Source organism: Sinocyclocheilus grahami, unplaced genomic scaffold (genome assembly GCF_001515645.1).
Source record: "Sinocyclocheilus grahami isolate Dianchi unplaced genomic scaffold, SAMN03320097.WGS_v1.1 scaffold693.1, whole genome shotgun sequence".
Taxonomy (NCBI): Eukaryota; Metazoa; Chordata; class Actinopteri; order Cypriniformes; family Cyprinidae; genus Sinocyclocheilus; species Sinocyclocheilus grahami.
In genome coordinates, this window is record NW_015505872.1 from 501,251 (window position 1) to 527,972 (window position 26,722).

Below are 26,722 nucleotides of genomic sequence, written 5' to 3' on the forward strand. Positions count from 1 at the left end.
CCCCAATCTACCCAGAAGTTGAACACCACTGATTGGTTGTGACATTCTCTAATAAAATTTCCAACAAAGCCTGCATACAGTTCACTACAGCGTTTTTTTTTACTGGGAACACACAGCCTTCACGCTTTTCTTACTTCACAGACCTAGGATGTCAGAGTGAGAGAGAGAGAGAGAAAGTGAGGGGTGGTCACCTTACCATTACAGCTGTGGCTGAGGGCAGGCTGCGTTACAGGTCTATAGAGAGCGGAAGTGTACTCTTCTTCCGAATCAGAGTCCTGCACTGCCTGCGTGGTGGCATTACTTAAGACGGAACTCTGGTTGTCATGGAGATTGGGTGAGGGTGGTTGAGAATGGGAATGCTCAGTGACTGATGGACTGGAGAGAGAGGATGGCATGGGAGAACCTAAAGAAAAAAAAAACACTTTAAACCAAAGGAAAATAAAAAATAACAACTGCAAATGAAAAGAACAAACATAGAGCAGCTACTTAAAAAATTGCATTACTATAAATAAGCTAAAAGTAAATAATTTTTTTCTTTTTAAAACTCAAGTTTGTGTGATTTTTTTCTTCTTGAAAATCAAAACCAAAGTGCATGTTCATGAAGCTGTATCAAATGCATAAACACAAGCAGCGTGAACAAAACATCAATTGCTACCAAACATAAAACAGCAAAGAATGATGGTTTGCAGCTTATAGTCCCCATGAAATCAAAATGAAAGTTAGTATCAATATGTTAGTCTTAGGGCTATCTATAAGGCAGTGTGCTCCAAAACAGTGACAAAATTAGCATTTAGAAGATATAAGCATTCAAAGCTTGCAGTTCGTCTCTTCCGCCAAAATGGCTCAACGTTTTTTTTGACGTCACATCGTACTTCATCTTCTCATCAAACATTCTGTCCAATCAAATGCTCTCTAGAATCCAAAGCGCCCGCCCCCTACACTATAAAACAGATGCTGAAGCCATGACTGAAATCGGTCACTTGTCCACAGAATTAGTATTTTCTGTACAGTGAATGGCACGTAGTGCACTATATAGGGAACAGGGAATGATTCAAACAGTGTAAATATGCTTTCCATTGAGGGAAAAAGAAGTCTGGTTTCGTGCTGTGTCACGGCAACCACCGCACCGCACACACACTCTGCTCCGGTCCAGAGACACGAAAGCATGGAGCAGATCACATGCGCGAGTCGGCGCAGACCACAAAATGTATCGGAGCTATTTGAATTCTACACAGAATGCTATATTTTATAGCAATATGGATGAGATTGTGGCTGGCATACCCTATCAAATGTGGCTTTACAGAGCTCAACGGCTCTGAACGGCTCTAGCCCGAGCTGTGATATAAACGAACGCTATTGGCTATTTTAAAAAGGGTCGGGGCTGCTTGATATGTCCCGCCCTGTCTTCCTGTTTCAGTTAAAATGACGTCAACACATAGAGTAACGCTGCTTGTTTCTAAGCATTTCAGGTGACCTTTAAGCATTCTGTTTGTGATGTTTCTGCTCCACTAGCTGTGGTCACATGCAAGTTGGAAATATTCTCCACAGAGCCCACAATTGTCTTTAAGGCCACAGCATTGGTGAGCTGCATAAAGTTGTGAGGCTGAGGAAACCACTCTCTCTCACACACACACAAACACACTTGCTTTCCTTGGCTGCCAAATTCACTTTATCTGCATCTTAGATCCATTTACCATCAAATCAGCCATTAACAAATGGACGCTGGTATGGGCATACACACATGCACACGCACAAAAGCAGACATACTAACAATATTAAGGCAAGAACATAAGACTTCAAAAGGACTTGAAATAACTCTAATTGTTCATCAGACAAAGAGATATTCATGCCTGATGTATAATGAGAGAAAGCCCATATTTCCTGCTATTCATCTGAATATGTTTCCATCTTGTTGACATTTTCAGAGTCTTCTTGTTATATGAAAAGGCTTTGCTCTTTTCCTCGCTCACATCTTTCTGGAACCGAACTCTCACACGCAAATAATCACCTTCCCAAACCAGGACAAAAAAACTGACCTGGGCTCAATGTCTCCCCTTAGCATATAATAACAGCTTATCAGACATGGTCAAGGACCCCTGATCTGAGGGCAGTCAAAGGCAAAGGTTGAGGGCAGTGAGTGAATAGTAATTAAGCTGACTGGCTCTCAGCTCCCTGTCAGGGGTCTGGACACACTCATGAGACAGTAAGCAAGTCACCTCTGCTTCCGTGGCGTTTGGCGTTGGAGTCCTGGACACACAGCCTTCTAATTACCCAAACAGTGTAAATATGCTTTCCATTGAGGGAAAAAGAAGTCTGGTTTCGTGCTGTGTCACGGCAACCACCGCACCGCACACACACTCTGCTCCGGTCCAGAGACACGAAAGCATGGAGCAGATCACATGCGCGAGTCGGCGCAGACCACAAAATGTATCGGAGCTATTTGAATTCTACACAGAATGCTATATTTTATAGCAATATGGATGAGATTGTGGCTGGCATACCCTATCAAATGTGGCTTTACAGAGCTCAACGGCTCTGAACGGCTCTAGCCCGAGCTGTGATATAAACGAACGCTATTGGCTATTTTAAAAAGGGTCGGGGCTGCTTGATATGTCCCGCCCTGTCTTCCTGTTTCAGTTAAAATGACGTCAACACATAGAGTAACGCTGCTTGTTTCTAAGCATTTCAGGTGACCTTTAAGCATTCTGTTTGTGATGTTTCTGCTCCACTAGCTGTGGTCACATGCAAGTTGGAAATATTCTCCACAGAGCCCACAATTGTCTTTAAGGCCACAGCATTGGTGAGCTGCATAAAGTTGTGAGGCTGAGGAAACCACTCTCTCTCACACACACACAAACACACTTGCTTTCCTTGGCTGCCAAATTCACTTTATCTGCATCTTAGATCCATTTACCATCAAATCAGCCATTAACAAATGGACGCTGGTATGGGCATACACACATGCACACGCACAAAAGCAGACATACTAACAATATTAAGGCAAGAACATAAGACTTCAAAAGGACTTGAAATAACTCTAATTGTTCATCAGACAAAGAGATATTCATGCCTGATGTATAATGAGAGAAAGCCCATATTTCCTGCTATTCATCTGAATATGTTTCCATCTTGTTGACATTTTCAGAGTCTTCTTGTTATATGAAAAGGCTTTGCTCTTTTCCTCGCTCACATCTTTCTGGAACCGAACTCTCACACGCAAATAATCACCTTCCCAAACCAGGACAAAAAAACTGACCTGGGCTCAATGTCTCCCCTTAGCATATAATAACAGCTTATCAGACATGGTCAAGGACCCCTGATCTGAGGGCAGTCAAAGGCAAAGGTTGAGGGCAGTGAGTGAATAGTAATTAAGCTGACTGGCTCTCAGCTCCCTGTCAGGGGTCTGGACACACTCATGAGACAGTAAGCAAGTCACCTCTGCTTCCGTGGCGTTTGGCGTTGGAGTCCTGGACACACAGCCTTCTAATTACCTTCTACTCTTTACATTCCACTGCATTGCGAAAGAGAAACAGAGAAAGGCAAAGGACATGCAGACAAAAAACTAGCGTGTGTGTGTGAATGATAAAAAAAGAAACAGGGCAGAAAAAGCAGAGGAGAATTATTATTTTGTAATTATTGCAAGCGTTATTTATATATTTGTGATTTGAAACACAATTACAGGCAGATCCTCTGGGAGCAGGGCTCACACCAGCCAGCCTGCCCATCCCAACCAACAAATTAAGTGCCATTAACATTATGTGCTGCCACTGATACTCCACTGTGTGTGTGTGTTGAGTCTACCGAGCTCAGACCAACTGACTAAAGCAATAAAGTGTTCACTCTTGGCTGAACACTGATGTAAAGATACACATTAAATGACCTCTGATTCACCACTGCATTCATTACACAACAGAAATGGCTGTGATTGGTCACAATGCTCAACCGCTGAAAAACAACATGCACGATCAATTAATCACAGCAGCTGTAATTGCAATGTTGATAACTAATTATTTAATTAATTGTTCTACCTTAATATATTGTTGCTTTTTAGTGTTTGTTTAGAACAGAATTGAGGGATAATTAAAATGTATATTTGTCAATCATATAAAAATGAATAGCACTTTTAATTTCATGGAAAAAGTGAGTTATAAATCATATAAGTCAGCTAAATAAATGTGGAAACATAAATAAAATGGTTATTTTAATTTCTTTATAATTTGTGTAATTAGTTATGAGGGTTTAAAAATAAGTTATCAGAAAATAAGCAAACTATCAGTATCATGAGATGGCATGTTAGTATTAGTAAAAATTGAAAAAATTGTAACCACAGATATAATAAATTATAACTGCTTATGTTTCCATGGTTACAGGGCTGTCCTTAGGGGGGTGCAACTGGCGCGGTCTACTGGGCCCCCCCTTATTATAAAGTATATTATATATACATATATATATATATATTATATACATAATATTACACTTTCATTTAGGTGTTAATTGTTTGTTTTAATACATTTTAAGGTGCTACAGAAAATACTTAATTGTATTTAAAATGTATAAACTAGTAGCTGAAATTATTCATGTGAACATTCAACTGATTAAAAGGTATATTACAATTGTAATACAAGTATATTTGAAACAATATTAAATGAGCAAGAACTTTCTGTGATTTGGCAGTAGGTACAGTACTACAGCATGATTGTGAGTGAAATACTACTTTCATACATCATTTCAATAGAAGAGAAATTAATATCAAGTAACGCACATTTTAGACAGAATGCAAACTATTATTTTGTTATTCACTCTATGGCTGAATCCCAGCTGTTGTGATGTTCAGTACAACAGCATTCTAGTGCACTAAAATCAAAAGTAAAGTGCTACTGATAATACTAAAAAGCTTCAGAAGGTTTGAAGCACACAAGCCTTTTATGGTGAGGAATTCAGCTGTTGAATGGACTGAGGGAAGTGAGTATGCAGAGGGCACTGTATAATCCTTGTTTTGCAGCTTTTAAAAAAAAATAATTTCCTCTATCGATCCACCCCTCATCCCGTTTTCATTTGTTCTCTCTCTCTGTGATAACCAAAGTTCTTTCTGTGGTTTTATGCCAACCTGCTCCATCAGCACTCCCTACTGCCTGTCTCTCTCTCTCTCTCTCTCTCTCTCTCTCTCTCTCTCTCACACACACACACACACACACACACACACACACACACACACACACACACACACACACACACACACGTGAAGAGATCTAACACAGATTGACCCTCTCTCTCGTGTGTAATGATTTGTGCGAGCAAATGAAGAAGTTGAACACGACACGTAATCCAGTCCAGCTGTCAATTAAAGCCGAGAGCAGAAAGAAGAGATGAAAACACACACACACACACACACACACACACACACACGTGAAGAGATCTAACACAGATTGACCCTCTCTCTCGTGTGTAATGATTTGTGCGAGCAAATGAAGAAGTTGAACACGACACGTAATCCAGTCCAGCTGTCAATTAAAGCCGAGAGCAGAAAGAAGAGATGAAACCGCTGCGGAAATAGCAGGATGGGAAGTGTTATTTTCTCTATGGTTCCAGTGCACAAACAAACCCACACAATGAATAAATTGTTATTTCAGTGTAAAGAAAGATAGGTGGATGAGTATTCTCACGCTAGTGCATCAATTTAGCCATAATAAACAACAATAACAAATAATACTATTGAAGCAATCAGCAGTCCAACAAAGAATTCACACACGCAGAACTCCACAAAACAGCTGCACAGAATTCTCATAAAATTCTACGAATGACCTTCTTAGACACGAAGTGAAGTGAAATAAATGATTAGCATTAATAATATGAATTAAAAAGTTTTCCGATGAGTGTTCATTAGTCTAATTGTAGGCTGTTTGTAGTTGCTAAGCAACATCACCTTCTGCATTAACACAGAAAGTGCACAGGTGTGAGTTTGTCAGCATTTCACAATAGCATTGAATGTTTCTCATCCTATTAAATGTGGAGTCAGAATTATGAGTTTCATAAACTTCTAAACCCCTTGGAATAGGCTAAATAAACTGCACACACCTATATGGAGCTCTATGTTTTAAATACAGCATGTGCAATCTGAACACCCACACACCCACACGCAGCACAGAGGACTCAATGATGAGATTATTATTTCCACAGCCTCATCATTCCATGGCAGTAAACTAAAGGCGCTTGTTTGTCAGTCATTGATTTCCCTCCCCTTCTCTTTGTGTGATTTTGCGCGGCATTCTTCTGCATTCTTTTTTTTTTTTTTTGCTTGACACCAGGTCAAACCTAATCAGCAACTTCCTGTGCCGCTGCGCGTGTGTGTGCATGCTGTGTGTGCAACCTGTCTGTTCTACTGCTCTCCGATGCCTCCTCATCCCCGATCTCATATGCAGGCCTCTAGGTTTTCATATTCTAATCGATAGCAACCATGCCTCGGTGCTAACAGGAGCGCTTAAGAAAAGCCACGCTGCTGAAATCACTAACCGTCTGTCTCTCTCTTTTCTCTTTCTCTCTTTGTCTGTTTACCTGATCCTCAGTGGACGGCAGAGAGCACAAACAAAGCTGAAGGACACACTTTGGTAACATGCCTCAACAAGAACAGTGTGTGGATACACCATACATGAGCATATACAATCAGGCCTTATGGTCTATTATACCACTAGCTTGTTTTTTTGTGTCATTTCAGTTATCTGATGCGACATGAATTCACGCCAGATGGTTTAAGAGAGAAATAAGTGTCTAGTGTGGTTCAGAGTTTCACAAGAAGTGAACACACAACAGTTGACACATCACAGTAACAGAAGTGAGCACATACACAGACTTTGATGCATATGAAATCAATTGTTGAGAAAAAGGCATGCGATGAATAAGATGATAAAAAAACTGTGAAGTTGGAAGCAGAGCTTTTGCGTGGCTGTATGGACCCCCTGCAGGGACGGCTCACTGACTAACACATGACAAACGCTCCATCAAACTGGATGAACGGATTTGATGCCTTTAGAGATTAAATGCTTATTATAACTAATATGTGTTCATCATTGATTGATGCAAATGGAAAAATAGAAATGACAATTGTTGGTCACTTGAATAATCAGTGGACGCTGTATAAGGCATGTTCTACCACAAATAATTTGTAAAAGAAATATATGAGCTCAAATTATCATTAACTAAAACTAAAACCATGAAAAAAACTTAAAACAAAATTAACTTAAATGAAATAAAATAAAATATACATATAAAAAAATGTTAACTTTTATTTCAGGAATTTGCAAAGGCAACATGTCTCAATTTTAATTTGAAAACTATATAGACATATAAAAAAGAGATAAACCAATAAAAATAACAAAAACACTTTAACTAAAATTTAAGTGAAAACATGATACTAAAATAATACTGCAGACCATGTACTCGGCACTCATAATGTCCCCGTTTTCTGGGGAACTTGGCCAGAGCACTATTATAATCAATTATCCAGAGACACTGTTATAGGTTTCAAGGTAGTTACATACTAACTATACATGATTAAACAAATTAATACTGTTTGTGTGCACTTTATAACAAGGCATGATAAGGTGGGATTGTTTTGCACACAATATTAAACATTCATCTTCATTCAACTTCTGTCGTCACAGCTCCGGTATGAATAATACAAAACAAAACAAAACAAAACAAATAAACTTGCAGAAAGCACATACTTTGTGGTCAAAATGAGCCTAAAATGCAAATTAATAAGCCTTATTATGGGTAGTAAAGATCCATTTCTACTTGAAAAAAATAATTTGGAAAGTTGTAATTACTTTATACTCACATTTTGTGAAAATGTTAAATACAGTCATAAAATTTTACAAATATTTGTTTAATAGAGTTTTATTTATCATATGTTCTCATTTTTATTGTTTTATTTTTAATGTGTTTTTGTAAAGTCATAATTTTTTTTTAATCCTATTTTGATCTGTTTGCCATTTGCAATAATTACTATTTACTTTTCATAGTGTGATTTTTGGTGAATTGTAGGCCTATTAATAAACTAGGGTAAGTTTGATCCCGTAAACATCATTGTAATTATTAATTATGATATTAATATATGGAAACAACAACAATTAATAAACAAAACATACACAAATATATTGTCCCGGTTTTTTAATTTGTAGATAATCAAAAGTGAGATTTCAATGATATTTTGACCACTGAACTAGGAAATGTCCCAGGTTTTCACTTCATAAATCTGGTCACCTTATAATGTAGCTAAAAAAAATAAAAATAAAAAATCAAATACTTCTGCAAATAAAACATTACTTACTTACTATAATAATAATAATTTATCATTTAAATTAAAAGTAATTTATCCAATGCAACTGATGTATCCAAAATGATCACAAATCATTCTCACCTATGTTAGACAGCAAAACAACTTTGCCATGGTGAGATTTTTTGAGTTTTAAGTTTGCCGCAAACATAGGATGAAGTGACAATGTAACAGTGGCCTTATCCATCAGCTGGGTTGAAATGGCCCTGGGCCATTCTTATTGTTGAGCCCTGCATGCGCATCATTAAAACCACTCATGCAAACAGTAGGCCTGAACACCAGCACTTATGTATGTAGATAGAAATACAGACAGAGAAGAAATTGCAAAAGGAAGATGGAGAAAAAATGCATGAGAAATGGATGAGAGAAAGAGCGAGCGAGAGTCTGAAAATAAAAGAAAATAAAATTAGAGAGAGATATGATTCTCTGGCCTATTTTCTATCAGAATGAAATTTTAGTGTCATTTTATCCCTTTTTCTGTTCTGCCTGTAGAATAACATTTTGGAAACAAACACACACACACACACACACACACACACACACACACAGCAGTGGCCTTATCCATCAACTGGGTTGAAATGGCCCTGGGCCATTCTTATTGTTGAGCCCTGCATGCGCATCATTAAAACCACTCATGCAAACAGTAGGCCTGAACATCAGCACTTATGTATGTAGATAGAAATACAGACAGAGAAGAAATTGTAAAAAGAAGACGGAGAAAAAATGCATGAGAAATGGATGAGAGAGAGAGAGTGTGAGAGTCTGAAAATAAAATAAAATAAAATGTGAGAGAGAGAGAGAGATGACATTCTGGCCTATTTTCTATCAGACTGATCTTTTAGTGTCATTTTATCCCTTTTTTTGTTCTGCCTGTAGAATTATAACATTTTGGAAACACACACACACACACACACAGGGGAGCTGCGGGTTGAATACCAGAAAGCTTGAGACTGTATGTGTCTCTTGGAGTGGAACAATGCCTCCAGTATCCCTCGCTCTCTCAATCTCAGCCTCCCCTTCTCTCTTTTTGCTCCCTCTATCTTTTCATTTTCTCGCTCCATAGCTAGCTTCTCTTTTCCGCAGCCCTTTTCCCCTTCGGGTGACATGTGAAATGAAGCAGAGATGGTCCCTCAGTGGTGAGGAACAGATAAAGAGAGAGAGAGAGAGGAGGAACAAGGAAACGGTTGAAGAAAGAGATAGACGTATACTCGTACACCTGGGACTTCTGGCTGGCCTAACATGAGAGAGACAGACTATGCTCTGACGCTGCTCGAACAGGAAATAGATTCACAATAGCTTAAGCACGCACAGAATTAGCAACACACCTGTTTTTGAGTGATTCAAGGATCTCTTTGATTTTGAACGTTTTGTGTCACGTGCTGTGAAGGTGAACAACATCTGAAAGCGAAAAAGGGAGTGTATAATCTGGCTGCAAAACAGGATGCAACAAGGTGAATGTATGCTTTAAAATTACCATAAATAAATCAGATAAATCAAAAATTCAGATTTGTTGATTCATGATGCAGCAGATTTTTGAATGTTTTTTAAGTAACATTTAATATTATAAAATACTAAATAAATATGAATGTATATTTATAAATACACTATTATATATACTAATATTAATTATGAATACTATATAAATATTCAATTACCATTGTAAAAGCAAAAAAAAAAACAAAAAAAACCTGGTTCTGTATATTAGCTATTGAACACTTCAAATAATCATTCATAAAAATAATTTGTTCCATATTTTAATTTTTGAGAGAGAATGTGTGTAAAAAATGTTCAAAAAATAGATGTAACTGCTGTTTCATGATAACTTGATTTTAATTGATTGATGTAGCAACAAATTAATTAAACAGTGATAAAGGTGGGTGATCTATCATAAATTCCATTAATAATTATGAGCGTTTAAATATTTGATGTCTCACTGAGTGCTGAAGGTAGGCCTGGAGGTGATGTGCTGGATGATCAATCTGAGTGAGTTTGTGAGGTTTAAACTTCATTACCAAACACTGAAGTCTGCAAATGCCAATATATCACCAACAATCAAAAACTGCTGGAGCTCTCTGTTTAGACTCTCTCATGCTTGCTCTTTCTCCCTCCTTACAAGAAATTCCTTGTTGCCACAGAAATAAAAAGAGACCAAATCCATAAACACCAATAGAATTCTCTCTCTCTCCTCTCTTACATTCACCTCCTCAATCTATCTCCCTCTCGTCTCCACTCAGATCATCACACATCTCATTCTACTTCATCTCACTTCTCTTTCCTCCCTCTCAGCACTCATTTCCTTTCATTTCTCTCCAGAGTACAGCAGGTCATAATCCTCTTTGTGTTTTTTTGAGGATTCATAGACAGAAAAATACATGCTCGTTGATTGAGGATATCATCACTAATATGAAGACAAAAAAGAGCAGCAGGAAATATTTTTGCTACCTAAAATAAAAATGTGAGCTTGCTAAAAACAAAAGCTAAATGGAGACTACAAATGCACACTTCATTGCAAAGTAAATTACATTAAAACAGCAAAACAGTAAAGCGGAATAAAATAGCAAATAATGGTACAGCTAGTTGTTTAAAATTTTGTAAAACAACACAACCAGAATCAGAGTTTTGTTTAGTTGATACAAACAACCACAAAGAAAACTTTCTCATTTCAAACATTCTGTGCCATGTACTTCAAAAACAAATCCAGGGACTAGCTGTTTTCTGGAGTGGGCCGACTGGATCTGAGCGGATGCAGTCCTTGCTGCTGAATCATAAATGCCTTGAAGATGCCGGAGTGACGGTATTACAGCTAAATGCAGCGGCAATGACACATTTATAGGTGTATTTCATTGTCTACAAGTACTGCAGCTGTTGCTATGAATTTGACAAATAAAACTTTGAACTTAAACGTTGCCATCAAGAAGTTATTGTTTTCAGTGGGGTGCATTTTTTTGTGAATGGTAGTATGTGTCACAAAACAAATCAAAACAAAATGATACAAAAAGCCCCTCTAAGAAAAAAAATTTAATCGGAAACCGCAATGAGTAAAAAGAAAAAAAAAATGATACCATTATACTCGTGATGATACACACTCATACATTCGCAATGATGCCTGTAATGATGCGCACATAAGTGTCAGTATGCTGGCTAATGATGATATTATCAAAGGTCTTCGGCCCTTCCGCAACAACACCCTTCAATACCTGGCATGCTTCCTGTGATTGATCACTCAACGAGCCGGGCCCCCACCTCACCTCAAAAAGAAAACAACCCAAAGCACATCTCTGACACTCTGCCTGTCAGCCTCCAAAACCCAGCAAATGAAGACGGATTCTCCTTAATTGGGTTTGGGATGACTTCAGCGTGTGCGTGATGATGGGGGGAGAGCTATAATTCCGCCATTATGATCCGGAGACAGCCGTGTTTCATTCCCGCACAAAGTGCACTATTCGATTTACAATGATTTATGCCGCAGCGATGTTAATGGTGCAGACGGAAGTGTGCGGAGAGCGTGCTTTGGAGGGTAGCATTTAAAAAACGAGCTAACCATATATGCGCATACACACACTCGCTTTTAAAAAACAATGATTGAAAGTTATGATGCATACAGTTGTGGTTTTCACATTAAAATGCAATATTTTCTGTGCAGATACTGTACGTGGGCTTAACAAGTCTTTTAAACGCAAAAAAAAGCGTACAATAAAATATGGCAGCACCATTGATTATTTGAGTTCCCAGTCTTACTATAGGATAATAAATGTCTTTGTAGAACATAAGGAGGGAAGGTCAACAATCAACCATACAGAAACACATGAAAACCAGTGAAGTAGATGAATACTTGAAAAGATGTAAATTGGAGAATGTGCCTGAACACGCTTCCCAAGCAACAATGCAGCGCTGAAAATCATAAATAAGCACAACACACCTCTAAATAGCAAGGTCATTTCAACATTTCATAAACAAGTGAGAAAAACATATACAAATACACACAACTTGTGCACACATACTCACACAGTTCCAGAGATTTCTGCCTTGAGTCTAATTGAGTCCTTCTTATGCGAGAAAGCCAAAGAGTGCTCATCAACACATGTGCTGTTAAAACAACCAGGGCTTGCTCAGTTTATGGCTGTAACCAGCAAATGGGAACAGCAGGGTGCTGAGGGAGAGCCTGTTAACACACGCACACATAATCACACGGCCAATTACAATGAGGGGCACGGGCAGGGTCCTTCCACGGGTCACATGTGGTTAGCTGCCACAATGGCAGAAAGAGTGGGAGAATTTTTGGCTAGCCGAGCACTCTTTGTCAATGGATTTTTGCCAAACGGATTACTGCAGCTGAGAATTTTACAGACAATGTTGTTGATCTTTGATATGCAGATATTATAAACACACACATAAGAGGCTGTCTGTAGGAAGAGTCCTTCAGCCTCTGTATATAATGAGCTGGGAACAGCGGTCTTCAGCATCATGTCGGGGTGATTCAACAACGTGCCAGAATAAGGGATTTAAGCAAATGCAAAAATATGTGACTGGGTTCAGCCCAAGTAGTTAACCAAAGAGGGCCAATCCACACCAGCTGGAGATAAGCTGGTTTTATGATCTGGCTTCCAGAAGCAGACATATTTACCATACAGGAATGTCAGATGGGGATGTAGGCTAGAAATAATCTAAGAAATGCCATGATTGTGATTGTGGACAGTCAGACAGACAGACAGATTGATCACATAGATCAAGAAATCGATAGACAGATATTAAAGATGGATAGATGTTGAAGACAGAAGGCAAGATAAACAGAAAAGTAGGACAGAGAGATATTCTATATGTGACCTGAGTAGGATGATGAAGGTTTTAGAGGTCAGGTTGGATCCTCAGGCCACCACCCCCACATACTGACCTTTGCACCCACAAATCCAATCTCCTCTCCAGTCCAGCATGCAAACCGTCCCTCTGGGAGGGTTTGGACCCACTCACACCCCAGTTGCTGAACTAGCAAACTAGAGTAACCTCAATCTGCCAATAGCAACAGTTTATTTTTACGGTGTTAGGTTGTTAAGAGTAGACTTATATAACAAATGACTTTAACTCCCATTCCGGTTATACACTGTATAATACAATGTCAGCCTAAGGCTTCCTAAGACACGGGCATTCTGAAAGAAGATGCACAGGGAGATCAAAAGGTTCAAGTAGTTAAGTCCTGGTGAAAGGCCTGCTCATCCAGAGGTGAAGGGTTGAGCTGAGGGGTCAGAAAAAATCCTAAACCTACCCACCCGCTTAAGGTAACTGAATGAGAGCAATCGAAAGAAGAATCAGGGTCAGTTAAGAGAATGAGAGAAAGCATTACAACTGACACATCTATGTCAGAGAGCGAGAGAGAGAGAGAAAGAAAGAGAAAGAGAAAGAGAGAGTGGCTAGTCGCCATTTGCTTTCAGCCTTTTTATGGCAGCGTTTCATGTGCTGTTAAGCAGCACCTTCTTTCACGAGTGTGTTTTTGGAGGCAAAACAAAGATGAATGACTCATTAAATAAAGTTTAAGAGAGACTCGTGAGCGATGCTGATTAGGTCTCTTTACACCAAGGGCATTGTGCTAGCTGGTAATTTCACACAGTTAAAAAAGCTCCAGTGCTTGCTGAGGATGGAAAAGAAAAGCAGCTTGGAAATAACAAGTGGGGACAATGGCTTTCTTGCTTGCAGTGAAAAAGATAGGCAAGAAGAGAAATGTGCATGCTTAGAAGGCTGAGCTATTGATCTTGCTATCTTCCCGCTCTCAATTCCTTTCCACTATGCCACACAGCTACATCCACAAACATATGCAAAATCAATAAACAAAATACATCAGTGTTATTTCTAAATTTGACCATTTCTTAAGGTTATTTTCATTAACTAGAATTAAAACTAAAGCCTAATAATTTTATTTCAGCTAGTTTCTGTGGTAACATTTTTCATTTACATTTAGTGTAACTTAACTAAATAACTAAAGAGTTATTTAGTGTAAAATAACTAAAGAGTAGTAAAATAACTGGTTTATTTGCCAGATTTTCATTGTGGATTCAGACATTTGAATCGCAGTCTACTGTTTGGGTGAGCACAGTTTAGTACGTTGTGGTGTTTTTATGAGCCATTAGGAGGGTTGGGAACTGACCCTCAAGCATGGATGGGAAAAAGCATTCAGTAAACACATGTAAAACATGTTTTTCCAGGAACAAAAGCTCATCAAGTTTCTGTGACACTGTCAAAGACGCTTCTGCACGCAAACACTACACCAATTAAACCGGAACGGGTTGGTGGCTTTCATATTTCACTATGGAGTTGGTACCAGCATGGTCACGTGGCTATACAGTCACTCTGCTATGAAGACGTAGCCGGACAGCACATAATAAATTAGCTGTTGCTGCAGATAGCAGTTTTCCTTCCTTTTGTCTTTAATAGAGCGTGCTGTGAGCAATTACCTCTGCGGATAGGCCTAATCTCTCAGCATTAAGCCAACCAGCACTGCCAGTGCTACCTCCTGGGCAAAATAGCAGGCTGAGGCCTCTCGGAGGGTGTAATCTCACACGCGCACATACACATACACAAAAACCTAAGCCTTTCATTATCCTCATCCCTTGTGATAACAAAATCAGTCAAGGAGCTCGCAACCAGACAACACCCGCAGCACACCTGCCATACGGCATGTGCTGTTACAGCAGGAGACCGCACCTAGGGACCAATCAGAGGTGCAAAGACGGTCACCGTGGGACAGCAGGCCAAGAGATGGTGCAGCTGAAGTGTCAAGGGGATTCATCAATCACAAATCATTGTGTATGGAGGAACAACCTGAGTCCCTGAGCACAGAGCTCTAAATCAGGAAACAAATTAGACTCTCAATTTCTGCTAGCTCCCTTCTGTCTTGCTCAGATAAAACATATCAAGCTGGTTTTGAGCTCGTATAAGTGGATATATATTACAACTACTTACCGAAGATGGCTTGTGTGCCATTTACCACTGAGAGTAATTTACACATATATAAATACATCAATCTCACCTGCCAAACAAACTCACAACATGCACTTTTAATTGGGCTCGATGATCATAGTCTCAAAGAGTAGATTCAATAAGCAGGATTAGTTTGGTGAATGGACGGGTGACGATAATGCCGCCTAAACTAGGTCAGTCAAAGGTGTCAGGCAGCCTAACAGGAGGCCAGAGGCTTATCTGTACAGTCAAGCCCCCTCAGGGTCAGTCTCAGCTGGCTGGCACAACTCGCTGTGAGGTGTGAGAGAGCCCTTCTCTTTTTACTTTATGTCAGAGTGGTTTTTCAGAAAATGGTGTGCCGCTGTTGTCTGGTTGGTGGCAATTCTCTGGGAGCAGATGTTCAAATGGCACCAGCTGAGAGCAGAGCAGGGGAGAGAAAGGGAGAGGATGGTGGATTGGGCAGCAAACAAAGGGAGACCTGTCTCGCACACCCGGACCAACAACAGGGAGACAACACATCTGGCCCGGGATGAACAAAGAGAGACGGAAGGCACTAGGACATCAGCAGGATGCTTATTCCATTTTTACATGTGAGGCTTTCATCTTGCCGATGACGCCAAAAATATGTACACTTCCCCATGGAGCGCCTGTGGCAAAGACGGAGAGAGCGAGGGTTGATGCTGGGCGTCAGATGTAGCGGCGGGTGTTGAGTGCCCACGCATCTGGCCTGGATCTCAGTCGCGGCCACTGAGCCCCCAAACATCCAGGCAAGCACACTCCTTCAGATACACATCCGTGGCTTAGAGAGCCACTGTCAGACAACTGCAGTAAACACGCCTCAGATCCTAGATAAAGCTCTCCACAAAAGAGCCCATCTGCGCGGGTGTGGATGTGTATGTTTATATGTGTGCGTGTGCATTCTTCCTCCTCAAACAACCTCAAAACACAGCTTATCCTGACAACAAACAACATGGCTGTCAAATTGCACATGCCCAAAATAGTTTCTGCACACAAAAAAATTCATGATTCATTGACAAGTGAGACCAACTGGATGAAGTTTATGAAGAAATGTCTGGGAACTATTTCACCCTGAAAATTTTAATTAACAATAATAAAAAGGGAAGTATTTACTTTTTGGAGCAGTGTGTGATTATTTTCATGGCAAATTCTCATTACCGTAAAACAAAAATAGACTCCACTGTGAAATATACTTTTCTTGACAGGTTTTGTGAGCTTTATCCATTACTCATATACCCACAGCTTGAAGAAAATGCCAAACAATATGTGGCTGCCATTGTTTCCTGCAAGAAGGGAATAAATATTGGAATAAATCAATATGCCGTTCTGTTCTTTGATCCCTGTCACCTAGTAGTATATCAGACATCCGATCCCGTACAGGGAATCATTTTAGTTTTGACAGAGTGTTCTCCAGATCAACATGTGCATATGTGTTTCCTGTAAAAGCAGAGCTGGATATTTACAATAGCTGTTCCTCATCAGATAAGAGCATGCATCTCTGCTCATAAGGATCACCTTTCTCTTCACCTCTGTCTATCTTTTTCTTTCTCTCGCCTGTTCCTTTTGCAGGGGGATTCAGGTCTAGTTACAGCTACTGAAAGGGTCTGTTTTTCTACTCTTTCTCTGGCTTTTTAAAGGTCTTCCCCAATGCTTCCTCCATTTTCTTTAACAACACCAAATTCCCACTGCTGCACCGCCCTTAACCTCTGTTAAAATTTAAAACTCTCACTCTGTCCAAATACCATTTGGCCTGTACTAGCCCTCAATCTTTCTCCCTCTAGTTCTTTCCCTTTCTCTTCTCAGAGTAGTAAACTGAATTTAATTGGCAATCGTTAGCTGCACTGATAACTGAACAGTAATTAAATAAAACATGAATTCACTGGTATGGTTGCACTCTTTGTTCCAAGTGCTGGATGGATTCAGTGACCAGTGGACCGGATACCACTCATACCTGCAGGCTGTATTTCGCAATGAAAGGCTCTGTAGCTGTGGTTGGGGAGGGGGAGTTTCAGGGAGCAGCCCACACACAACAGCCCCTCTGTCTGCCCGGTTTTTCTTGAGCAGGTGGGGGTTGTTGGAATGGATGCATGTGGTGCAGAAATGTCAGTCTCAGCGGCCCATTTCCAAATTACCCTCTCTGTGTGTGCGAACATGGGAGAAGTGTGTGAACATGACTGGCTGCTGAGTGGCAGGGGCTTGTCCTAAAGGCTGGAATGCTTGTCAGATGCTCCACAATCCCCCAAAAGCCTCACGGTAAAAATCTGCTCAAGTGTGTGAGAATCAATATGATGTAGGTTCCTTAGGCTCGGGTTAACCTGACATCAGTTACTCCGCAGTTAAACCTCACTTTATCCAGGTCAAGAGAGCACCGCAGAAACAACGCAAACACAATGTGTTCAATAGTGACAGGGCAGCAAAACTCACAGAAGATTAAGAGATTAACATGAAGAGTGAAAAAAAATCTGCTTTGTGCAGAATTGTACAGAACAAAAAAAAAATCTGAATAAGGCCTGTACTAAAAGGTAAGCAACATAATTATGCTGCCTTAAGGTGCACATTGGTCAGTTTTCACAAGCAAAAAAGGGCCATTGTATAATGTCAATCTCGTCGCGATGTATGAAGTAGAGGTCTACACGGGTCCAAAAATTCATACCCGAACCCGAAGAGACCCGTAAATGTGCTACACTGAACCGACCCGAGCCCGTCTATTATTTTGAAAGTTGGACCTGGGCCCATGCAGAACTGAGAAATGTAAAAAATTTACTACCCGGAACCGACGCGGACTGTCAATTATTTGAAAGATGGACCCCAACCCGGCCGGGAAGACACAGACCCGATCGGACCCGATCAGCACATATTCCACAGCAAATTGCTATTAACAATTCGATAAACAAGTTGCGAAAATTAAACTTTTTGTCTTACCTAATGTAAGAAGCCTTCTCCCTTGTACCTGACTGTGATGCACACAATCCTCCTTGCCAAGAAAGTTCCATCCGTGTTATTCCTCTCTTGCCAATTGAAATGCGTAATACACTCATTATTCCAGTTTCAAAAGTCCACTTGCAGTCACGGAGAAGGATGACAAATACGACTTTGCAGTTTTGCATTTTTTGTATCTCGAGTCAACTTGCATAATAATTTAGACGGTTTGCCCATTTGGATTATAATAACGATTGCTCGTCCAGTGCCATGGCTGCTGACGTTAGCTTTACTTATTTGCTATCATCTCTGTGCTCTCCGAGACTGAGCAAAAAGTTTACACATAACAACAAGACGGTTCATTCATAATATTATTTTAAAAAGAATCAATAATAACTCACATCACTCATGAAGGTATTCATTATCACTGTGCATGTGCATTAACTCCGCCCACCCTGCTTCTGATGACGTCACTCGTCGGTTTTTTTTTCACCTTATTTCAAATTACCGACTCACACTTTTCTCATCCTAATTTTACAAGTTGAAAGTTACAAAACAACACACGCTCAGCGCTGACTGACTCTGATAACGGCCGGGTGTTCTCCGAGTCCGATCGACTCGGGTATTACACACAATGTTAAACAGACCCGGGACCCGAAGTAATAGATTGGGACCCGACCCGGACCCGGCTGACCATTTAAAATATAGCCCCGAACCCGTACGGATCCGGGGTCCTCCGTGTAGACCTCTAGTATGAAGCGCAGCTCACACAGGAAGTCACTTTAAAAAAAATTCTGTTGGTCAATGAGCTGAATCTGCGTGTCTATTGAACTTGTTGTGAAATCTGCATGTGGATTCCTATTGAAATGACTGCATTTTTCCTGCAAAAATACATAGAACAAAGGTAAATGTGACAGCACCTTACAAGAAAATCTGGCCTAAATGCTTCGAAGATATGGCAATACCAGAATGCATTGCAACAAACTCAGTGAAAATAAGATCAATGTTGGCTATAAATACATTTCATTCAAAAAGGTGTCAATATACATACAGTATAATTAAAAATATATAATTATTTAACATATAACTATAATATTGTCAGACTCTGTTCCATGTTTTGTGTGTGTCCTGCTCCCCATGTGCCTACCCATGCCCTTATTTGGTTAGTTTCTTGTTCCTGTCCTGATTAGTTAAGTTCATTTGTCCCAGGTGTTTCCCTTGATGTTTCATTGCTCCCAGGTGTGTCTCGTCATCCCCTCCTCCTGTGTGTGTGTATATAAAGTGTTCCCAGTCCCTAGTTCTCTGTCTGCTGTTAAAGGTCTTCCTGTGTTTGTCTCCCTTGGTTCCTGAAAATAAAGTCTTGGTAAAGTACTGTCCAGCGTCTCCTCGTTCCTCGTTCCTCGTTCCTCGTGCGTGCGTGCGTGCGTGCGTGCGTGCGTGCGTGTGTGCGTGCGTGCGTGTGTGTCGTGACAGAACAGCAGACCGAAAGTGAGCGGCGACTTTTTCCTCGCGTTTGTTCTTCCCCGGCTTTTTGAAAGTTTTTTGTTTCCTAGTTCGCAGCGCCGCCCTAGCTCGCCTCGATCTCCCCTTCTATGAGTACGCCCGGGAGTTCTGCAAGCTCGTGGAGGTGATGGTGTTAGAGGACGCCGTCCTCAATCAGCTGTTCTGGCTCGGGGCCAACGACCATCGCTCCGTGGACCTCCCAGACACCACTGGACTGTGTTGGAGAGAAGGTGTCTGGGGAGTGTCAGGTCCCGAGCCAGATCCAGCCCGCCGCCGTCCGCGGTTTCCCCAAGTCAGCCGGCAGTTAGTGTGGCAAGCCCGAAGGACGTGTTCTCTGTCCGCTGTTAAAGGTCTTCCTTGGTTCCTGAAAATAAAGTATTCTCCAGCGTCTCCTCATGTGTGCATCGTGACAAATATACTGTTATACCCATTAATTGTGTGCAGGGTTTTTTTTTTTTTTATGCTTCCAGCGCAGTGGCATTAGCTTAGCAACATGCTATTGTCTAACCCTATTTTAATTAATAGTTAGTCAAGTCTCTTGTACTATTTGTGTGTTGCATAAAACTTGTTATATATGTAGAGCTTTTTAAAATGTGCTGCCAATGTAGGAAGCAGACATACAGGTAAATGCAGCATTATAGGTTTTTGAACAGTGCTAATGTCTAAGACACAATACTTTTATCACACTCAAAAGCAAACACACACACACACACACACACACACACACACACACAAAAGAACAGCTGAGCATGTGTGGCTAACAGGTCTGTGTGATCTCTGAGCACTGAAAAAGGCAGCCCATCTGATGCCCGTCTCTGTCCACCTGATTGGCTGACCTGAATTCCTTCATTAAAAGCACTGCACCGATTGTCTCACAGGGATAATCTACAGCACTGGATGACTAGTGGAATTATTACGGTATGATGCATTTTTATGCCTTTATTTGTGTGTTCTGCTTCATTTTCAGAACAGGGGAGAGAATTTCCAGATATTGAGGAGCTTTGAAGAGCTTCCAACAGGTTTTTTGATGAAATTGAAGTGCTGAAATAGGTTATGTCAGAGGCTATGTGGGAAATATTCCAGTCTCAACCCACCCACTCTCATACACAGATGCACAAACATGCACAGGCCTAAAGCACTATTGTGATTGAATATGAAGCCCTACCTGCATCAACAAACTGATTGATTCAAGCTCTCCCAAGCAGTCACACAAATATGATGAAATGCATTCATGCATGCGGATATAAACTGCCCGAGTTAACCCGATACTCATTAAACCCAATAAAAAAAATTAGCTTTTCTCATTGTGAAATAAATCTGGTGTCCTGTCAAATTGAGTGAGGTTGAAATTTGAGAGTGTGCCTGGGTAAACATAATAAATAAACACTGTCCATAGCTCTGATTTTACACACACACACAAACAAATTCTGTTCCAAAACCTAGAAAAGCTGCCTAGACAGCATATGAAGGTATTTGCTCCAAACACTAAGCAGCATAGTTATGATTATGATACCTCAATTCGAATACAATCTAAGGCAGCATTGCAACTTTCCTTTGCAGATCATGACAAATTAATATGAATATACTCCTATTCAACACTCTGAAGTACTGAGCTCAATCCAATACAAAATGTAGGCCTACTACTTCACTTCACATTTTTGAGATTGTATCTCAATTTTTTGCTTGTATGTATTTTTATTCTTATTAGTCTTATTAGTTAGCTTAGCAAAATGCTAACAGCAAACTCTTGTGCACTAATCTACCTTTAATTTGGCATTCTGTATTACAAATAGTGTGGTTCCTACAATAAAATCCATACAATTTTCTTCATTTTACATATGCATTTTACATGCTTAACATAAAAGCATCTGCTAAATGAATAAATGTATGTAGATGTCTATGTAGACAATAGGCAGCTGAATAGGTTTAGGAAGAGCTTCAGGCAGCATTGCTAAAAAAAAATCAACTAGAGACACATACGAGACAAAATAACAGCCAGTGTGAAGGGCAAGACTTGTTTTTCTGTGCATAGACTGGAATGGCATCACCAATGAGATAAAATAGTGTTAAAAATACAGATTTGTGTTGATTGGGTGATAGGTCTATTTCTGCTCTCTAATGGTATGAGGTTGAAAGGCCATTGGTGAGGCCACTGGCTGAGTTAGAGCACTCTGTAACAAATACTTGACTGACTGGCCTCTGGAAATAAAGTGTGGCCTTCATTAGGAGGGGGGCAAAGCCCAGTTCCCTACTATTGACTAATGAGAGCACCTGAACACCTCACACACATCCTCTGATAGGTCCCTCATTATGGAGGTGCCAGGTGTTAATGTGGGGCAGAACTCTCCATTGCATGATAACAATGTCAGTTTGTACGCTGCTCGAGCTCCCGCGTCAGTGCCCCTCACACTGAAAGAGAGAGAAAGACTCCACACTTGCATTGCTGTAAGAGCCATTATCATCCATCCTCCAGCTCCGCTTCAAAGTCAGACACACATGCACACACACACCTTTACAGCAAACAGGCTGGCAAGGTAAACAGGACACAATGGGCCTTTAGAAAGCTTAAATAAATGTTAATTAGCCATCAGTTTGAGCAGGATGTGCCATAACAAAGTCCCTGGGCGCACTCTCGGCCAGAGCCAAGGAGATGTTTTTGGGCTGTTTAACATTACTGGGACACTGTGTGTTCAAGCAACTCAGTAAACAGATGGTGATTAACCACAAAACTAAAGCCCAGCGCACAACAGAAGACTTAGTCAGCAATCACAGTGTGAGAGAAAAGAGTTATGAGGACAAAACACTGAAATAGACTGAATAGCTATTTGGGGGTGGAGAGAGAGAGATAGAGAGGGGAGAAGGATACACCTGTGAGTCTGTGTGAAAGCTGGCACAAGCTTGATGTTGGCACAAACTGTTAAAGAGATGACTCAATAGAGCAAAAACATGAGCTTTACTTCAACTGACTGTTTGGTGAGCGATAACTGCGTGATACGCTCGGGCTGGGCATCGGCAACCACCTCACGATAAGATACGATACAACACACCACGATGCATCCCATTATCATAACTGGATCGTGACTGAAACTGCGTTAAACAAGAGAGACACTTTGCTTGTCAGGGAGAGAAAGGGAACCTGAGAATCTCATAGAAGCAGCTCGGATCACATGGAGAACTGCTGGATAGCTGATCATTAATTGAACTGTAGGAAATGATATGAATCAAAACATAAATAATTCAAAAACAAGGACCCGAAGAATCAATAAAATAGTTTTTTTTTGGAAAAAATTCAGAAAAAGAACTGTAATATACAGATATGGTATTGTATCAGCACAGCCTAAATATCACTTGTTTAGATTGCTAACATTTGTATACAATATCATTTTTATGTAAAAAAAAAAAAAAAAAAATCAATTATCAATAAATGTATATTTGTTAAATTAATTTGAAACAATTTTATAAATTGTTTTTATACATTTATAATTTAGTCATCATCTCAGATGTTTCTCTTAAAATTCCTTGAGATAAATCAAAATAAATAAAACAACTGTTGACATACAGTAATAGTATTGAATAAAATACATTGTTTTGAATCACAACATCATATGTCAGGGATAAAGGTAAAAGGGCTCATATACTGCTACACTGCAATTATTTGTAATGATTAAATGAAAAGAAAAAAAAGAGATCAAATTGCATCAGATTTTGTAGTAGAACTATTTGATTAAAAATATTTGAGATGATATTGAAATGACTGACTTTTGATTGCAGACATTGTTGAGATCTGTTCTCTATTTGTGCCTTGTAACTTACTGTATGGTTATATAAGACTGACAATGAAAAGTAAAAATAAATTAAATAAATACATACATAAAAACTCTCATATAGATATGCATGAATACATTTGCAACCTCTGTAACCCAAGGTCAAGAAGAGCACAATAACAAACACCCCCACACACACATCCAGACACAGTAAGGGTAAAGTGTAGGATCTTGCTGTTTTTCCATAAGATCTTCAGGCTACGGGCTCTGAAGAACCACTCAGTAAGCCTGGAGGTGGAGGCCGCTAAAATAGCCTCCTATTCTTTGAGCTTTATCATGCGCACTCATATCAGAAGACTGGAAAAGACGCCTGCTTTTCTATGCATTGCAACCTGTGCTGCCCAAGTACTTTTAAGGCTAATGGAAAGCCAGTAGCAGTGAGATGCAGTGAGGCAGAAGCTGTGCAAGTACAGAAACACAAAGACACCAGATACAAACGCAGTGCCTAAACCATGGCCAGTGTCCCTGTGTGCCACTGGAGTGACGTGGGCTGTTTGACATTGTCTTAGTGTGTCAACTCAGATGGACCCTCCTTTTTTCACCGGTGGCCAATTAGGTTAGTCGCTAAAATGCCAATGCAGGCAGTACTGTCTCATCGCATGTTAGGATTCATATCATGTCTGTGAGTGTGTGTGTGTGTGTGTGTGTGAGAGAGATGTGTGTGTGTTCCTACTCAAGTGTATTAACTGTCAGTGTGGCTTGTGAAGTGTGGGATTAAAACAAATAAAGCAAATAAAACAACCGGTACTTCAGTTGGCAGATCATTTAAATGTATTAGCATTTTAATGGAAAGATAAGGATTTTCACTTTTTCATTCCATTTTCTCCCTATTTTCACTCTCTCTGTTGCTCGTGTAAGCACTTAACATTGGTTGTTAGTGAAAACCTTTTTTTGTTTTGATCAAAAGGGTTTTCAGAAAGCCAGGCGACCCTGATCTCACCAGCTGACCTTTATCACCGCACACATTCACATCCTCAATGGTAAAAACCCTCTCCATACACTGACAGAAGTTTTTCAGAACTGCATATTATGGGGTGGACTCTTTTAAACCAATGGTTTACAACCACCTGTCTTCTTTACAAAGGTGCTGGGTAACAATAAAAAAATTTGATTGATCCACTCTTCTGTTTCCACCAAACCTTAGATAAAAGAACGATTATTCATGGCTTCCTCTTTATTTTGATGTATTCTTTATGTATTAACTATTGAACGTATTTCTGCACCTTCATACAGAGGTCTGAAAGTCTTTAAGAATACTTCTTACAGTGATTTCTCTCCACAAAGTACTTTTATAGAAAAAGGAAGATAAAACTGCCATGGACCTTCAACGCTGTGACAATTCAACCAAAGCAATGTGACCCTGAACAAATGTATAATAAATAATAAACTTTTTATATCAACTCGGGAAATGGGTGCTGCACGTACGTTTGTGTGTTTTAGGAAAGAGGGATGTAAGGATATTGGTGAAAGGATTGGTTTTCTATATCTTAGCCCACAGAAGAGGTGGGTTCCTGTAATTTTGATTTCTATTTTGTCATATTCAGAGAAATGCTTACTAATACACAACTCATTTCTAGCACCAAAGGGCAAATGCCCTACAAAGCAAATGTGGATAAAAAAATACACTGCAATAAATAAATAAATAAAAAGATTTTTCAAAGTTGTAAATAAAACAAAGATTATTGGAGTATTTTTTGCAAGAAAATACTATTTCAATTTATCTACTTCAAAATTTCAAGTTGAATTTAATGTTACTTTCCTTTTTTTTGTAATTGTGAATTTTACTATCAATTTCCGATTGAAAAACTCTAAGGATAGTGATTGTCTATTCTATTGTCTTTCTATTGTGTTACTTTATCCTGCTATTAGTAGCTAGCACCAGAAAAATCTGACATTTTCTGTGCAGATTTGGAATAATGAAATAAAAATGGTCAAATGTATTAAAGCTGACAGAATTACACTTTAATTGACAGCTGAAAGTGTAATAAAATTAGCCAAAATATTTATTAAATGCACACAAAATTCTGTGTTGGGCTGTTAATGGTTTCACTGTTCTAGTGCATCCATTTCGCCAGGTTCTATTGGGGGAAAAATGCACAGAAAATGTTGGCTGAAATTGTGAATCGATATTATAAAAAAAATCAGTGGAATCCATAATTGTTTGGTCTTTTTGTCTGTCTCTGTGAAGAGTGAGAAGTCAAAGCGTGAAGCCGCTCTCTAACAGGCTCATCTGAGATTGCATTCATAGCTCAGTGCTCAGTTTCACTAATTGTGGGATTAAAAATAACCTGATCCTGCAATCCATCCCCCGGCTGGTCCTTTTTTCTCCTTGTCTTTCTTTCCCACATTCTCGTTTGGAAGAAGAGTAAAATAGAAGAAATGGTGACTACATTTCATCAGAATTTTCTCCAGTGTGTATGAGGGCACGTACACACGCATAGACGATCCCACAGTTGAAATCGAGAGCCCAAGATATTTCATCACCTCTCAGAAGAGAATGAAAGCCAAGACATCTGGGGATTGTTCCATGAGAGCTCCTCAAACGCTGCCGAGGTGCCACGGCAGACGCCATCAGGAGTGATTCTTTCTCTGTTCCCTTTCCTTATTTTTCCAGCTTACAGTCGCGCATTTGTCATTCCATCATCTGTTCTATCTTCGTTCTGTCATTACCTGTGTCCCGCGGGCTGACTTTTGGCTATTGTTGCCAGACACCAGATTGGACGGAATGCTTGCGATGTCAGCAGAAGTGTGGAGTGCTTTTTTCTTCATCCAAACTGTGCCTTTCGTTCTGTTGTAGATGACGGCCAGTCTGGCAAGATGGGTTTTTGGGTTGGGGGGGTTTCCACACTATAGTGACCCAAGACAAAACCTCTCATACTGCTCAGTGGATGTAGCTGTAGTTGTAAAGTCACTAGGTATTGGAGTCGTAAGAAACTTAATGGCTATTTCAAATTACTCTCAATGATTCTGTTTCATTAATGATTCTTTTAGTACTTTTGAGGAAATATTTTGGGGGGGGGGGGGGGGGGGGGGGAGGAACTGCTCTCAGCCGTGTTGTTGCCTAATGAAGAGATCCTTTCAGATTTCAACAAAACAGATATAACAAATCAAAAGTAAATGTAGTAGTAATATAGTTAATTCAACGCTTTAATGACTTTTCACAGACTTTTTAGAGGTG

General features: G+C 39.8%; 1 protein-coding gene across 1 annotated transcript in view; it reads right to left on the reverse strand.

The window, feature by feature from the left end:
• Nucleotides 1–26,722, reverse strand: part of LOC107559630 (teneurin-3-like) — a 308,103-nt gene that overhangs the window by 140,671 nt on the left and 140,710 nt on the right. Inside the window, exon 5 of the mRNA XM_016243524.1 lies at nt 197–403. Within this exon, the coding sequence (XP_016099010.1) occupies nt 197–403 (207 nt within the window). The remainder of the gene's footprint in view (nt 1–196; nt 404–26,722) is intronic.